We start from the raw sequence: 13,513 nt of genomic DNA on the forward strand, positions 1-13,513 counted from the left end.
GAGATACACCAGAAAATTCTGCAACAAGAACACCATGTGACATTACTCCAAGAAGAGACAGATTGTCCTGATGTGGATGAATTAAATAAGCAGCTTAAATGTGTCACTGATTTATTTAATAAGAAGAAACATGTCTTTCAAGACCACTTTATCGGTGTTCTGAACCGTAAGCAAACACATTTCACATTTATGTAGCTTTATAGGCTTGTATTGGCCATCATAATCACTTAAAGTTTATGCAATTAATTTATTTTTGGTTTGGTGTCTGAAACTGCTTCGATATCTCAAACGACTTCAGAGTTCTGAACAAGGTAAAGATTTGGATAAAAATGGCTTTTGATTCCAGCAAACCACTCAATCTGAATCAAAGTATTTTGTTTCTTACTTTTACATTTAAAAAAACAGATCAAAGAAGTATAAAGCATAATTCAGGAACAAATGTTAGAACATTTCATTTAAAAATACAGAAATCAAACTTTGTATTTTTTCCAGTCATTCTTTATTTAATCTTAGTTATGAGAAGGAATAGTGTTATTAGTTACTTTTTGTTTTATGCAGACACGGGACTGTGCAGGTGTAGAATTAGGCCCAAACCTAGTCTCATCTTCAAATAGTTTTTGAGTAGTATTTATTTGTGTGGAAATGACAAAAGTTGCCAATAGGCTAATTCAGGTTTACTGAAACTGCTATGTATAGCAGAGACTCTCCCTCCCAAGTGAACAGGTATGTTTATTGTCAATTAATGTTGGGTAAAAAAAAGTACGAACTGCAGCATTTTCTGTCACACGGTCTGTAGTGAAAAGCAACCTTTGACAGAAGCACTGAAAAATGTAATTACAAATTGTCTGAAATCTTCACGTTAAATAGGATTTTCTTTTACAGAGTAAAATTAATAAAGAAAATTGGAATGTATCTTTCCTCAGGTCAGTGCAAGAATTTTAATGACTGGTTCAGCAGCACTCAGCTGTCTTTGAAGGACTGCTTTGACCCCTCAGAAACAAAACCAATACTGGAAGAAAGACTGCAGAGGCTAAAGGTAGAGTATTAAAATGTTCTAATTTCTAAAGCTGATTGTTCTTGAAGTTTTACTTCCTTACACAGGAGACTATTATTGGGAGTGAATTCACCTACAGTGGTTTTGTAACTTGAGGCTGAAAGAACAATTCATTTAACTTAAAGTGTTATGGCAATAAGTGGAATGAAAATAATACTTTTTTAAAATGGAGTATCAGAATTCAAGTTCAGACATAGTTGGGCAAGTGAGACACAGTACAGTAGTTAGTGAAAGTCAATGGACCTTGACCAAGTACTTCAGTGTGCAAAGATGCAGAAAATCAAATATGTAGAGAGTAAAATGAAATTCGGACCTCCATTGGACTAAAATATTAAAAATATGCATTCACTTCGTTGCAGCCAGATTTTCACTCTTAAGTCAGACAGAATCAACAGAAAAGAGATGGAAGGGCCACAACAGCTGCAAGAAGCAATCACAGTTAAGAGGCAGAAGAAGACATAGTGATGTCAGTGCTAGGTTTGAATGCTGCTTGCCTATTTCATCTGTGTGTATTTGTGCCATAGAAAAGAAAGTCCAAGTCATCTACTTCACTTTCTCCTTATTTTACAAACAGCAACTTTTCCATTTACAAGTGGAATGGTTAGATAACTGTGAATTAACATATGTTTCTTTTCAGGAACTGGAATTGCCGTAGAAAGTATTGGTGGAGACAACAAGAGTTGCAAAACTCTTGTAACATAAATATCTACTATACAACAGCAAATTTGACAAATGCATCTTGTGTTTGTGCTCTTATTCAGTACTTCCTAACATCTGAAGGCAAAGACAGAGATATCCAAGAGGTTAAAACTTTATTGAACAAAGTGAAGCATTACTTGCCCAAAGCAAGCATTAACCACCTTAACAGCCGTGTGAGAGATCAAGAAGCAGAACTACAAAGATTGATCTCCAAATGTCAGAAACGGGAAAAGGAACTTAGTGCTTCTCTCCAGCAGCTCAGTAGGTATGGAACTTATATAGTTTCTGACATTTAAATCGCAAGTGGTATAAAATGATTCATTATTAAACAGTCATAGTGAATGGCAAACAACCTTGCTTTTTATTAAAGATGGTATTTTAATAAAGGGTAGTGAGTGGTTTTTTGTTTGTTTTCATGTGTTTTTTTGCTTTGTAGCAGACTAAAGTGTTATATGGGAGTACGTGCTTATGGATAGTTTCAGTGACATGAACCGAGATACTTAAAATTGCTTGTGCTTAAAACTTTGCTTGATCAGGCACATGATATTTGTTACTTTTTCAGCTAAACACTGCTGTCAGCAGGTTTTAGTCATGTAATGCCTCTCATTTTGACTTGTGTCTATATTTATACTCTTTAGCCTTGAAGAAAGCAGCATGATCTTGGAAGAATGGCTCACTGCTCAGGAAGAAAAACTAAAAGAGATTAAAAAAGATGAGACAAAACTTGAGAACTTCTATAAAACTCTGTTAATGCAGAGGTATTGTTTTCTTCAGTCTCTTTTTAAGAACTGTCTTCTAAAGAAGATTGCTCCATGTTGTTACAACAAATAGCTGTTTACTAATTTTGTGTATTTTTCAGAAAACCATTTGACTCCATGGCTCAGCTAGCAAATTCCTTGAGGGATGCTGGGCTGACAGAATATGAAACCATTTCAGAAGCCAATGATCTTATTAGTAGATACCAGACACTGATAACACATGTAAGTGAAATGGCAGGAAATACTGAGAGACTTCCAGTGGAAGGACAAAATTTTGAAGAACTTGTCCAGGATGTTTCTTGCTGCATCAAAAAGCTTGAGGAGGCTGTTAATAACCTGAGTTCACAGGAAAGTGAATTGCCATCAGAGGAAAGGATTAATCAGATAAAGGTATTGTGTTAAATGTACGCCTTTTCCACTTCACAGCTCATGCTAATATCAGGGGAATGCTTGATGAGTCAGTAACTCTTAAAAGATACTGTCACTGCTGATTGCCTGTGGTTTTGTGGCTTATTTGGGGAGGGGGTATGTGTTTGGGTTTTTTTGGTTTTGTTTTTGCATAGTTTATTATGCGCATAAGATGTGATTCTCTGCTGCATCTCTGGGTGGAGCAGCACTGAACTCATAAGGTGCTAGTGACCATGTGCCTTCCCATCATAGCCTACTCCAGAGATGGAGAGGGAGGTCAGTAATGTAGCTGGGGCATCTGGAGAACCTCTGGAAAGTGTGTGGCTTCTCAGGTGTCCTGCAGTGCCATTGCACTGGGCTGCTTCACTACCTGGGTGGCTCTCTCAAGCTCCAGTGTCCTCTTCGGTGTCTCCTCTCTCTGACTACTTAAGATGAGGATGCCAGGATTTACATGTTTCGTTCTGTGGAAGGGGTAGTATTGTGACAAATATCTCTCCCTAAGATTTAGATCATTTTTTTAATTTGTCAGCACAATATTGGTTTTGTTATGTAGAGAATAATTAATGAATCAGCTTCATGATTCCAGACTTTCTAAAAGTAGATGATATATCCATTTATGTATCAGTTATTTGATATATTGGAAGGAGAATTCTTTTGTCTTGAACAGCAGTGTACAAAGTGTGAAAAAACTCATTGGTAGTTGTATATGTACTGCTTCTTCTTCTTGTTTAATACAGAAAATCACAGCTCTCAAAGATGCAGGAGAGGCCAAAATACAAAACATGGTAGCTCTAGGAGAAACTTTAATGAGAAATGAAAAAAATAAGAAGGCAGTGGTTCAGCAGACTATTTCGGAGCTCCAGAACAAGTGGGAAAGCACCTGTCGGCTAGCCACTGAATGTAGAAGGTAATGTGGAATTTGCCAAGAGGCAGTACAGATCACTTACTGCTATACTGACTTTCTTCTCTTCTTCCTGCACCAGTTCCATTGAATTTGTGTTCTTTTGGGGCAGAATAAGATACCTACAAAAGTACCTGTATTTCTGCAGTGTTGTGGAGGTGCAGGTCACAGTTTGGATTAAACGGTCAAGTGGGGAGTGTAGCCAGGATGCGTAAGGGTGGTGGCAGGAGAGAAGTAGCTCAGCCACTCTTGTAAAAAAACAAAACAAACAAACAAAACCCCGTGCACCCAATTCTTCTTGTTTCATTAGACAGTGAGGGTGCACTGATTTAACCACTACAGTCCTTCCTTGCAACGTGATCTGGCCTCTGTGCCCCAGGCGTGGTCCCCCAGCAGAGGTACGATCTACCTTTGCGCAAATTTGTACTGCTTCAGAAGAGAGTTTGGGGTAAATCCAGGAGGCTGGGATTTTTAAAGTAGAGTTTTTAAAGCCTGCTTTATTCTGGCTCTACGAGAGGCTTTCTTGGCTGTGGCAGCTGGTATTGTTAAGTCAGCAAAGGCACTTCAGTGTCGCTGGCATTGTGGCAACTGTGTCTGAAAGCCAAATTGATCCTTTAAAACATGTCAGATGATTCCAAGTGTGTTGTGTAAACATAAACTGAAGTTCTGATTTTGCACATGCAGACACTTTAAAGATTATTTGTCTGCTGTAACATCCTTGAACCGACTTTCGGTAAAATCACTGGGAACTTTGCTATTGAGATCAGTGGAAGCTAGAGTAGGCCTACTGTATACTTTTAAAAAAATATCCATGGAATGAATTATTAAAAACAAGTATTTTTGAGAATATTCAGTTGCCTTCTCTTATTACTGAGCACTCGGTACAAGCAATACAAGTGGCATTCAGAAAGATAGAGCATTGGCTATATTGGATCCAACACAGCAGAATGCAGAGCACCCTCTTCACAGTATGTTGAAGACAAGAGATGAGGTGCTCAGCATGTCTGAAGAGATGCTCAGGACCTTGAAGGATTAGGCCTGTGAATAACAGATGCGACATGGTAATGGCAGCAATGTGAAGCTGGAATAGGGAACTTGAAGCAAGAGTACTTAACGTATGTAAGGCTATACTTTATTTGTCATTCGCCAAAAAATATGAATCTTGAGGGGCAAAACCCAAAACACTTAAGCTTTGCTTTTGTCCTCATTTATCCTGCTGTACTTTACAGAATTATAACCAGACTTTATTTATTTGGATTTGTTTGTGGGGGTTCATATTTTCAAATGTTGGCATTTAAGTTCCATCTGGAAAATATCTCAGCTTCATCACTAAATGTGAACATACAACTGTTACTTTTGTCTCACTGATCATAGTTGCATATTTCCTGTGGACAAATGCGACGCGTTCACCTACAGCAGATCAGCATGCATGCTTATAAAGCACACAAATCAAAATCCAATGTCAAGGTCAGGAAAGTAGGCACTGGATTGTGCTAACATGACCCATATTGCATATGCTGGTTTTATTGTCTGTATCTCTAAAACACTCCCCCACCCCCATCTCAACCAATGCAATGTGTATCTTCTACAGAACATTCCCTTTCAGGAGACTGTGTTTAAGAAGTTGTCAAGGAAAATAGATTCATAGCCATATTGTAGTTTTTAAACAGAACTTCTGCTGTAATGAAAAGCAGAAGAAAGCATGAGCATCACATCTCGGATACTAGAAACTGTGAACTTATAGTTTAAGGTTTAAGAGGGTTAAAGGGTCACTTGTCCTGCATTTAAGTCCAGTTCAGCAGTAATAACTTCAGTATTTTTCATTTTCATCACCTTGAAAATTCCAGTCTAAAGCTGATCAGTAATTTAAAACCTGAGGAAAAGTATTCAGTATGCTCAAGTTCATTCTAATGGTTGGCTTGTTCACAATTTGACATTTTCTAGGTAATGAATAAATTTTTTTTTTAATACTATTAAACGCAGTATTTTTTTCTTAGCCCTAAAGAACAACTTCAGTTGAACAGGGAGCAATACGAGCAAAGCAAAGAAGATCTGAGACTGGCTCTAACTGAACTGGAGAAACAACAACAGGAGATAGGTTTTGCCCTTCAGCCTGGTTTGCAGGAGAAGCAAGCTCAGCTGACAAACTACGCTGACCTCCTGCAGAAAGCAGAAGACTTAACTTCCCAATTTAATGAATTGAAAAGCCAGGAAGATCACCTACAGGGTCACAGTGGGGATCCCTGCTTCACAAAGGTGGAATGGTTGGAATTAAAGCACCAACATGAAAATCTGCTCAGCCAGCTACAGGTTGGAAACGCACTCTCTTAATTTACGAGATTATTGGTATGCATGTTGATTGTAATTCTCACTGTTTGCCTGTAGTGTCACTCAGCTGGAAAGTGTATGGGTAAAAACTGGGAGTGGTGGAAGTTCCTCTGTAGGACAGGGAATTCCTCTATCTTTCTCTCTTACTGTGGCAAAAAGAGCACTGGAAGATCATATTTTTCACTGCCTTGTGCTTTGTAGAGGGATAAATGTTTAAACAAATGAGACCAAGGTGAGTGTGAAGAACATTTTATACCTGTATAAACAGATTCAGATAAGTATAATATGAAGTATTTGTTCCTATGATCTCCAAGCCACAGTAGGTTTTTTTTCCTTTTGGAAGAATGAATGGCTTTTCCTGCATCTTGTTTGTTATTGGTTCCGCCCAGTTTAGTGCAAATTGCGTTTGCACCCTATGTGGCATTCTGCATCTAATCTTTCATCCATTTTGAATAGAAAACATCCCTTTTTGAAGTATATTATTATGGAATGCAAACTCTTCTGCTTCCTGCTGCTAATGAAGATTTTGTTCGTGGTGGATTCTACGATGTGCTGGGAAGAGGGCAAGATATTTTTTGTGCACCTGTGGTTAGCTGGATAGTTTATGGGAAACAAGCAAGTTTTTTGTGCTGCTGAGTCCTGGAAAAGCTGTGACAGTCTGTTGATGAGTTATAGTTGTTTGAGCTAATGGTGGACTAATCCTAGAAACTTCTTGGTTTCTAGACCATAGTGCAGACATTGGAAAGTCATGTTCAAGAGCACCAGCAGTTTCAGGATATGGTAACAGGTCTGAGCACTGAGCTGAAAACGGTCTCTGAGAAGCTTGCTGATTGTGAAGGTCCAGCAATGGAACAACCATCAGCTGAGCAAAACCAGCTGAAATCACAGGTATGTTGCAGGTTTCACATCATGGAGAAAGTGGGCCCATGCCCTAGAGGCTTGTAGAGGCCATCACATTTATAGAAGAGAACTGCTAATAGTGTCAAACTGAAAAACTAAGAAACCTTTCTACATTATAAAGTATATGTGGTGTTCTCTTTTATCAAGATAATTGTAAGTCTAAAACCACTCTTAATGAACTGAGTGGACTTTTACTGTCAGCTGAACTGAAGGTAGAATTGTCCTAGCTCAAGTACACAGGCTTCTTCAGTTTGGTTGGTTGGGTGGTGGTTTTTTTTCCTCTCTGGGCATAATGAGGAAAGAGATCATTAAATTTGGTGTTAGTAAGTGTCTTTAAGTTAGTCAGAGCAGAAAGCTTAGGAAAATGTCAGTGATCCAAGTTCAGTTTTAAGAAGTGTCCTTCATGCATAAGTAGACATTCTTTTGCACTTTGGCAGATACTCTTTTGCACTTTGGCAGAATGGATAACAGTCTTGTAGCTGTGAGCTTAGAGAGCTACTGAAAGCTGAAACCATAGCTCAGATATGGATCACTGCAATTCCCCTTCCTCCAGAATTTGCTATACCTCTAACGAGTAAAAAGATAGGGGAGAGGGAGGGGATTATCTATTCAGAACTTGGAAAGATCACCATGCACCTCACAGCATATTATCTGATTATTTTATCATTGTCGTAATGCTTATAGCTTCAGGTGTTTTCTGTTCATAAAAATGGCTGACTAATTACTGGTTTAGTATTTGACTTTATGCAGGAAATAGGTCTGCATGTACTTGTCAGCACAGTTTGTTGTTCACAACCTATTTATGATTTTAGTGATTGACTTTAGATCTTAGTATTAAGTATATTGAGTGAAGATACTTTTCAATAAAATGTTTTCTTCTGGTTTAAAGGAACAACAAGGACCTCTTAGTCAATGCGAAGACATGTTAAAGGAGATTTTGGTTTTAGCAGAAACTGTTAAACAAAACACCTCTTCACCAGGACAGAAGTTTATTAAGGATGAGATTGAAACACTTCAGAGTGAACACAGGAGTCTGGAAGAAAGACTTGAAAATGTCAAGCAAAAGGAGGTAAATACTTTCAGTGAAGCCCTTGAGTTAAAAGATGAGTTTGTTAATGAAATACAAATGGAAGACAAGGCAGATACAATGCTGAAGAGAGAGATACAGATCACTTCTGATACTCCTGTTGCTGCAGAAGAGGGCCCTGCAGCAGTGGAGTTAAAGGAGCCTTTGGAAATGCATGACGTGAGTATATTTGTTGACAGTAATGACAGTGAAAGACTGGGTAAAGAGGCATCTGTCTTTCAAATGCCTTTTTTATATTGCATCCTATATTGCATCCTTAATTTCATTGAAATTAAGCCTTGTGTAAATATATGTGTATAAATCAAAGATGTGGAGAACAACTCCCTTAACTTGTTATAACAAGTCTCTAACAAGCCAATAATATCTATTCAAAACTGCAGTTTTACATTTAAACACAACCTGCATATAGCTTTCTCTTGCATGTAATTAGAGCAGGTATCCTTGGTCAGGACACAAAGGGAGAAGGTGTATAGATGAGAAAATTGCAGATATGTCTCTGCCAAAGAACTTTGAGAGTTTCTCTTAAACCGGTAAGACTTGTTTAGAATGGCAGCACAATATTTGTCCTGTTCTTGTAGATAATAATTTTTGCCATTCAGAGATTTAATGTTAAAATACAATATTTAGGGTCACACAAGCAAGTTTTCTTTTATATCATTTCTCTTAGGGTCAAGATGTAAATGGAAATATGTCAGAGAAAGAGAACCAAAATGATCCACTTTTGGAGGAAAGCACTGTACTGTCAGACAGCCCATTACAGGATACCCGTCACAGCGAGGACAGATTGGGGCAGACTGGTCAGGTGCCTGACAGATATGTTCTAATATGTGTCAGTGTATATACATATATATATATGTGTGTGTGTGTGTCTCTGTCTGTTCACTAGAAATGCATATGTAATTCCTTAAAATTTGTAGTCTTACAGAGACATATTTTCCTATCTGATGAAAAGAATTATGAATTATGTTCTCCAAATCATCCCCTCAACCTTGCACATGTGAAGTGTGCAAGAGATCCATGTGATGATCTCTACAAGCCCTCTGGGCTTGGACCCACTTACTCCATGATGCAAAACCTACAACATACCTGTGATTTCAACAGGTTTTGTCACCCACATGCACAAGGTAGGTAATGAGAGGTCACTAACCTGGAACCGCTGGTCTTTAGGGGACCTCAGGACATTCATACTGCAGATGACCTCATGTGTGCAAACTCAAGGGAACGATTTGGAGAACTTCCTCATTGTCCTCACCGTTGAGTGGTAACAGTAGCTGGGAGAGATGACTGTCAAAATATCGGAGTGGAAACCATCTGTACTGGGATTTCTGGAGAAGGAGCAAGATCAATAATTAGAGTTGCCAAATGTGTCTAAGCAGAAACTTCTATGACAGCATTAAAAATCACATGAGCAGTTACTCCTGTTTGGTTTGTCCTGAAACTGTTTCATAGTGATTGATATCCCGATATGGCAAACTGATCTGAGCAGGCATTTCCAAGAGACTCTGAGTTTGGGTTACCTCAGCCTTTTCCTTCATTCATTAAGCTAAAGTGAAGATAGAGTAGACAGCTTGTGAAGTGTGATGTTCCTTAGTAAATTTAGATTTTGGACTGTGACTTTTACTGGTTGTAAACATTTTGTATTTTTCAAATCAGGGGGAGGCTGATAAAGAGAGCCCAGGTATGGAGAAACATGAAAGGGTCCAAGAGGATGTTCTGGACAATGCGGTTCAGGGTGGTGAAGCAGAACTGGAAAGGCATCAGGATGGTGTTGGTATTGAAGGTGGTGAAACAAGAAAGGAAACCCATCCAGCAGAGGTAACTGGACATGAGGTTACACAAGAGTGATTGAATTTGAGGGTACATGTATACAGTTTAGTTGCAGTGGGGATGATACTACTAATAAATAAATAATAAACCCCTCAAGTTACACTGAGCTATTTTTGTCTGATGTGCTGTATACTTAGTATGCGTTAACTCTCTGAATACTTTCCTGTACATTTAAAATTAATATGGAGGAATTTTTTTTTTCATTGGTGGTTTGCTGAAGATACTGCATTCCAAGTCACCTGGATATATTGTGAAGTCTTCTTACAGTTTTGCTTGAGTGTCTTTCATTTAGATTTCCTATTTACATTTACTTTGTATGTATGAGGCTGCATTTGAAATGCTGTGTCCTGTTTGGTGCACCCTGGTACAAGGGGAATTTCGACAAACTAGAGCAGTGTTTAGGAGCTGGAGCCATAAGGAGTGTGAAGAGTCTACGTTCTTGTTGGAGATGAAAAAGCTAACAGGGGTCTTGTTGCTGTCATCCCCTCTCTGAAGGGGTGTTATAGAGAAGACAGAGCCAGGCTCTTCTCAGACCTTCAGTTTTAGCAAACAGCTACATGGAGCACAGTGTGCACTCATGAGCTTGCTGAGAATTGGGGTAAATTTGTTCATTCTGGGTTGCGGATGGGCTAATTTCAGTACATATGCTATCTGACTTGAAGCCAGTAGCTCAGATATCCATGCAGCATGGATAGGTCCCCGATGCTGTGCTCTCCACCATGGTCATGCTGTAAGGATTTGCCATTCTTCATTATGTGTAGGTGGCTGTTCTATTTTATCTGTCCTTAGATGATAAACAAACTCAAGCAGAACTTACAGTCAGCAAATACCTCAGTGTGTACATACAGCAAATCCCTGGGCTGCCCACAGGAATATCGTGCCTGGTAATTGGCTGGGTGTCTAACCACAGACACTCTGTTTACAATACAAGTACAAGACTGGAGCCTCAGGAAAAAGCTAAAGCTTTTAAAAAATGCATTCAAGACTGCATCCAGGGGTACACAGTTCAAGGTCCATGCTAGAATAATGAAACATGAACAGCGTAGGTCAGAGGAAGGACACTTGCAATCTGCAATTTTTCTAAAAATTTATAACAAAATTACAGCACTGCTTCTTCTAAATGGTTTCATTTGCCATAACCTTGCCCCCAATAAATTAATAGATGTAACTGTGGTTTTCCTCATCTACCTGTAATTATGGGCTTCGTAACTTTGTCATCTCAAGCACTGTAATTACTACTCAGCAGGTTTGATTAGGGCTTTTTGATTACGTGTTTCTTTTATTTTTCTTACACCAAAAGGAGAAACCTAGTGATGTCAAGAATCAGTCATCTAGAGAAGATGTGGAGCAGGTTCAACAAAGAGTGTGCCAGAAGAGTCAAGTCCTGAAATCTCCAGCAGCTGAGAAAGATGGTCTGGAATCTAATCCCCTGGTTTCTGCACATGAGGTAACCCACATTCTGTTATTTCAAGCTAAATTTGTCAGAGTCATTGAATTTTTGTTTCCACCTGGGCTTCGGCTGAAGTTCTGTTATAAAAAAAGAGGCAATTACTGTTGCATCAAATTGTGTGTAGTTCTGCTTTATGTCCATGGTAGTTTTGAACTTCATCCAAAGTGCTAGCCACATTATATTTTTCATTGGATCTGTTCAAAGAGTAATATTGGTTTTCAGAGCCATTATAATCAGTCTTTATTTTATGATATTTAGAGTTTCTCTTTAAATTATTAATCAGCACAACTTCTTTCCACGTTATTATAGTTAGCTGTGATAGTCTGCCATCATAAGGAAGGCAGATCAGAAAACTGAAATCAAAGGGTGATCCAGCATAAGAAAATAAATGAAATAAAATAGAGAAAGGAGAATGAATTCAAGCTGAATGAATAACAAGGTACATTACTAAATGACATTACTAAGTCTATTCTTCTTTAAGAGTGAGGGTGTTACATCAGAAGTGCCCCATGACTGCTGATCCTTGGTCACCACATTCTTAAATTGAAGGTAGGGCCAGAGCTAATCTTCACAGTTAAATCTATGGGCAGGTCCGCAGCTGGCCTGTGAATTGTCAGGTCTTACCTAGGACTAGCACATCTGCTCGAACTGGAAGCCCCCAGAAAATCTCCCAACGGTCTTGGGAGTCTGAGGAGGGCCCTGCTTACTGGAAACTAGCCAATGTTATTCCAATTTATGAGAAGGGTGTGAGGGAAGACCCAGAAAACTATAGAACTGTTAGCCTAACCTCAGTTCCCGGAAAAATTATGGAGAAGATCAAACTGGGTATTATTGAAAACCATTTAAAGAACAATGCAACCATCATAGAATCATAGAATCATTTAGGTTGGGAAAGACCTTTAACATCAAGTCCAACCGTAAACCTAACAGTGCCAAGTCCACCACTAAACCATGTTCTTAAGTGCCACATCTCACATCTTTTAAATACCTCCAGGGATGGTGACTCAACCACTTCCCTGGGCAGCCTGTTCCAAGGCTTGATAACCCTTTCAGTGAAGAAATTTTTCCTAATATCCAATCTAAACCTCCCCTGGCATAACTTGAGACCATTTCCTCTCATCCTTATTCCGGAGGCATGCACAATCAAATCCAACAGGCGTTAAAAGTCAGATTTATTCTTTAGTAAAAAGTTAGAACTCCAATAACATTAGTGAACTACAGGCTCAGTGATGTAAGGGGAATTAGTACTACACAGCTGACTTAAGAATCCTTGAGATTTAAAAGTGATGGCTCAAAATGTGCATATCACTCACCTAAAAGATGACGGCTTTCTCCCTTGAGGAGTTACCTCGGGTGGTGCCCCGACCCAAGGGGGAGTCCCTGACTGCAGACCTGCTGCTCCGAGGAGGACTGATTCCAACATGTCCTCTGGCAGGACTCTGTTTATACCCTTGTCGAATCTGATCTGTGGTCATTGAATCCCTGTTGGCCAAGAAGGTCACCTCAGTGTACCTGGCACGTCTCGATTGGCCAGCTCAATTTTCAACCTGTGGGTTTAGTTTTTTTTTTTCCTCTTCTCCCTGCCTGGAGAAGTTTCGTTTTCTGCTGGCGGGGGAAGTGTACTCCCACAATCCTGTCTCTTGTTACTTGGGTAAAGAGACTGACAGCCACCTTGCTACAACCTCCTTTCAGGTAGTTGTAAAGAGCAATAAGGTCTCCCCTAAGCCTCATTTTCTCCAGACTAAACAACCCTAGTTCCCTCAGCTACTCCTCATAAGACTTGCTCTCTAGACTGTTCACCAGCTTCGTTGCCCTTCTTTGGTGCTCCAGCACCTCAATGACTTCCTTGTAGTGAGACGCCCAAAACTGAACACACTACTTGAGATGCGGCTTCACCAGTGCCTGGAACTGGGGGACAATCACTTCCCTAGTCCTGCTGGTCACACTATTTCTCATGCAAGTGAGGATGCTGTTGGCCTTCTTGACTACCTGGGCACACTGCTGGCTCATATTCAACTGGCTGTTGACCAATACCCCCAGGTCCTTTTCCACCAGGCAGCTTTCCAGCCACTCTTCCCCAAGCCTGTAGTGCTGCATGGGG

The 13,513-nt window shown here is 39.5% G+C and overlaps 1 protein-coding gene across 5 annotated transcripts in view; it reads left to right on the forward strand.

The window, feature by feature from the left end:
* The window catches only part of SYNE2 (spectrin repeat containing nuclear envelope protein 2), a 197,464-nt gene that overhangs the window by 66,176 nt on the left and 117,775 nt on the right, over positions 1-13,513 (forward strand). For 2 of the 5 annotated variants that reach the window (XM_075029637.1, XM_075029640.1), the window contains exons 36-47: positions 1-166; positions 924-1,036; positions 1,816-2,018; positions 2,392-2,511; positions 2,613-2,901; positions 3,657-3,826; positions 5,818-6,130; positions 6,872-7,036; positions 7,938-8,294; positions 8,803-8,964; positions 9,789-9,950; positions 11,263-11,409. In XM_075029637.1, coding sequence (XP_074885738.1) covers positions 1-166; positions 924-1,036; positions 1,816-2,018; positions 2,392-2,511; positions 2,613-2,901; positions 3,657-3,826; positions 5,818-6,130; positions 6,872-7,036; positions 7,938-8,294; positions 8,803-8,964; positions 9,789-9,950; positions 11,263-11,409 — 2,367 coding nt within the window. The remainder of the gene's footprint in view (positions 167-923; positions 1,037-1,815; positions 2,019-2,391; positions 2,512-2,612; positions 2,902-3,656; positions 3,827-5,817; positions 6,131-6,871; positions 7,037-7,937; positions 8,295-8,802; positions 8,965-9,788; positions 9,951-11,262; positions 11,410-13,513) is intronic. The other 3 variants (XM_075029638.1, XM_075029641.1, XM_075029642.1) reach the window with 3 other exon arrangements.

This window comes from Buteo buteo, chromosome 6 (genome assembly GCF_964188355.1).
Source record: "Buteo buteo chromosome 6, bButBut1.hap1.1, whole genome shotgun sequence".
Lineage (NCBI taxonomy): Eukaryota > Metazoa > Chordata > Aves > Accipitriformes > Accipitridae > Buteo > Buteo buteo.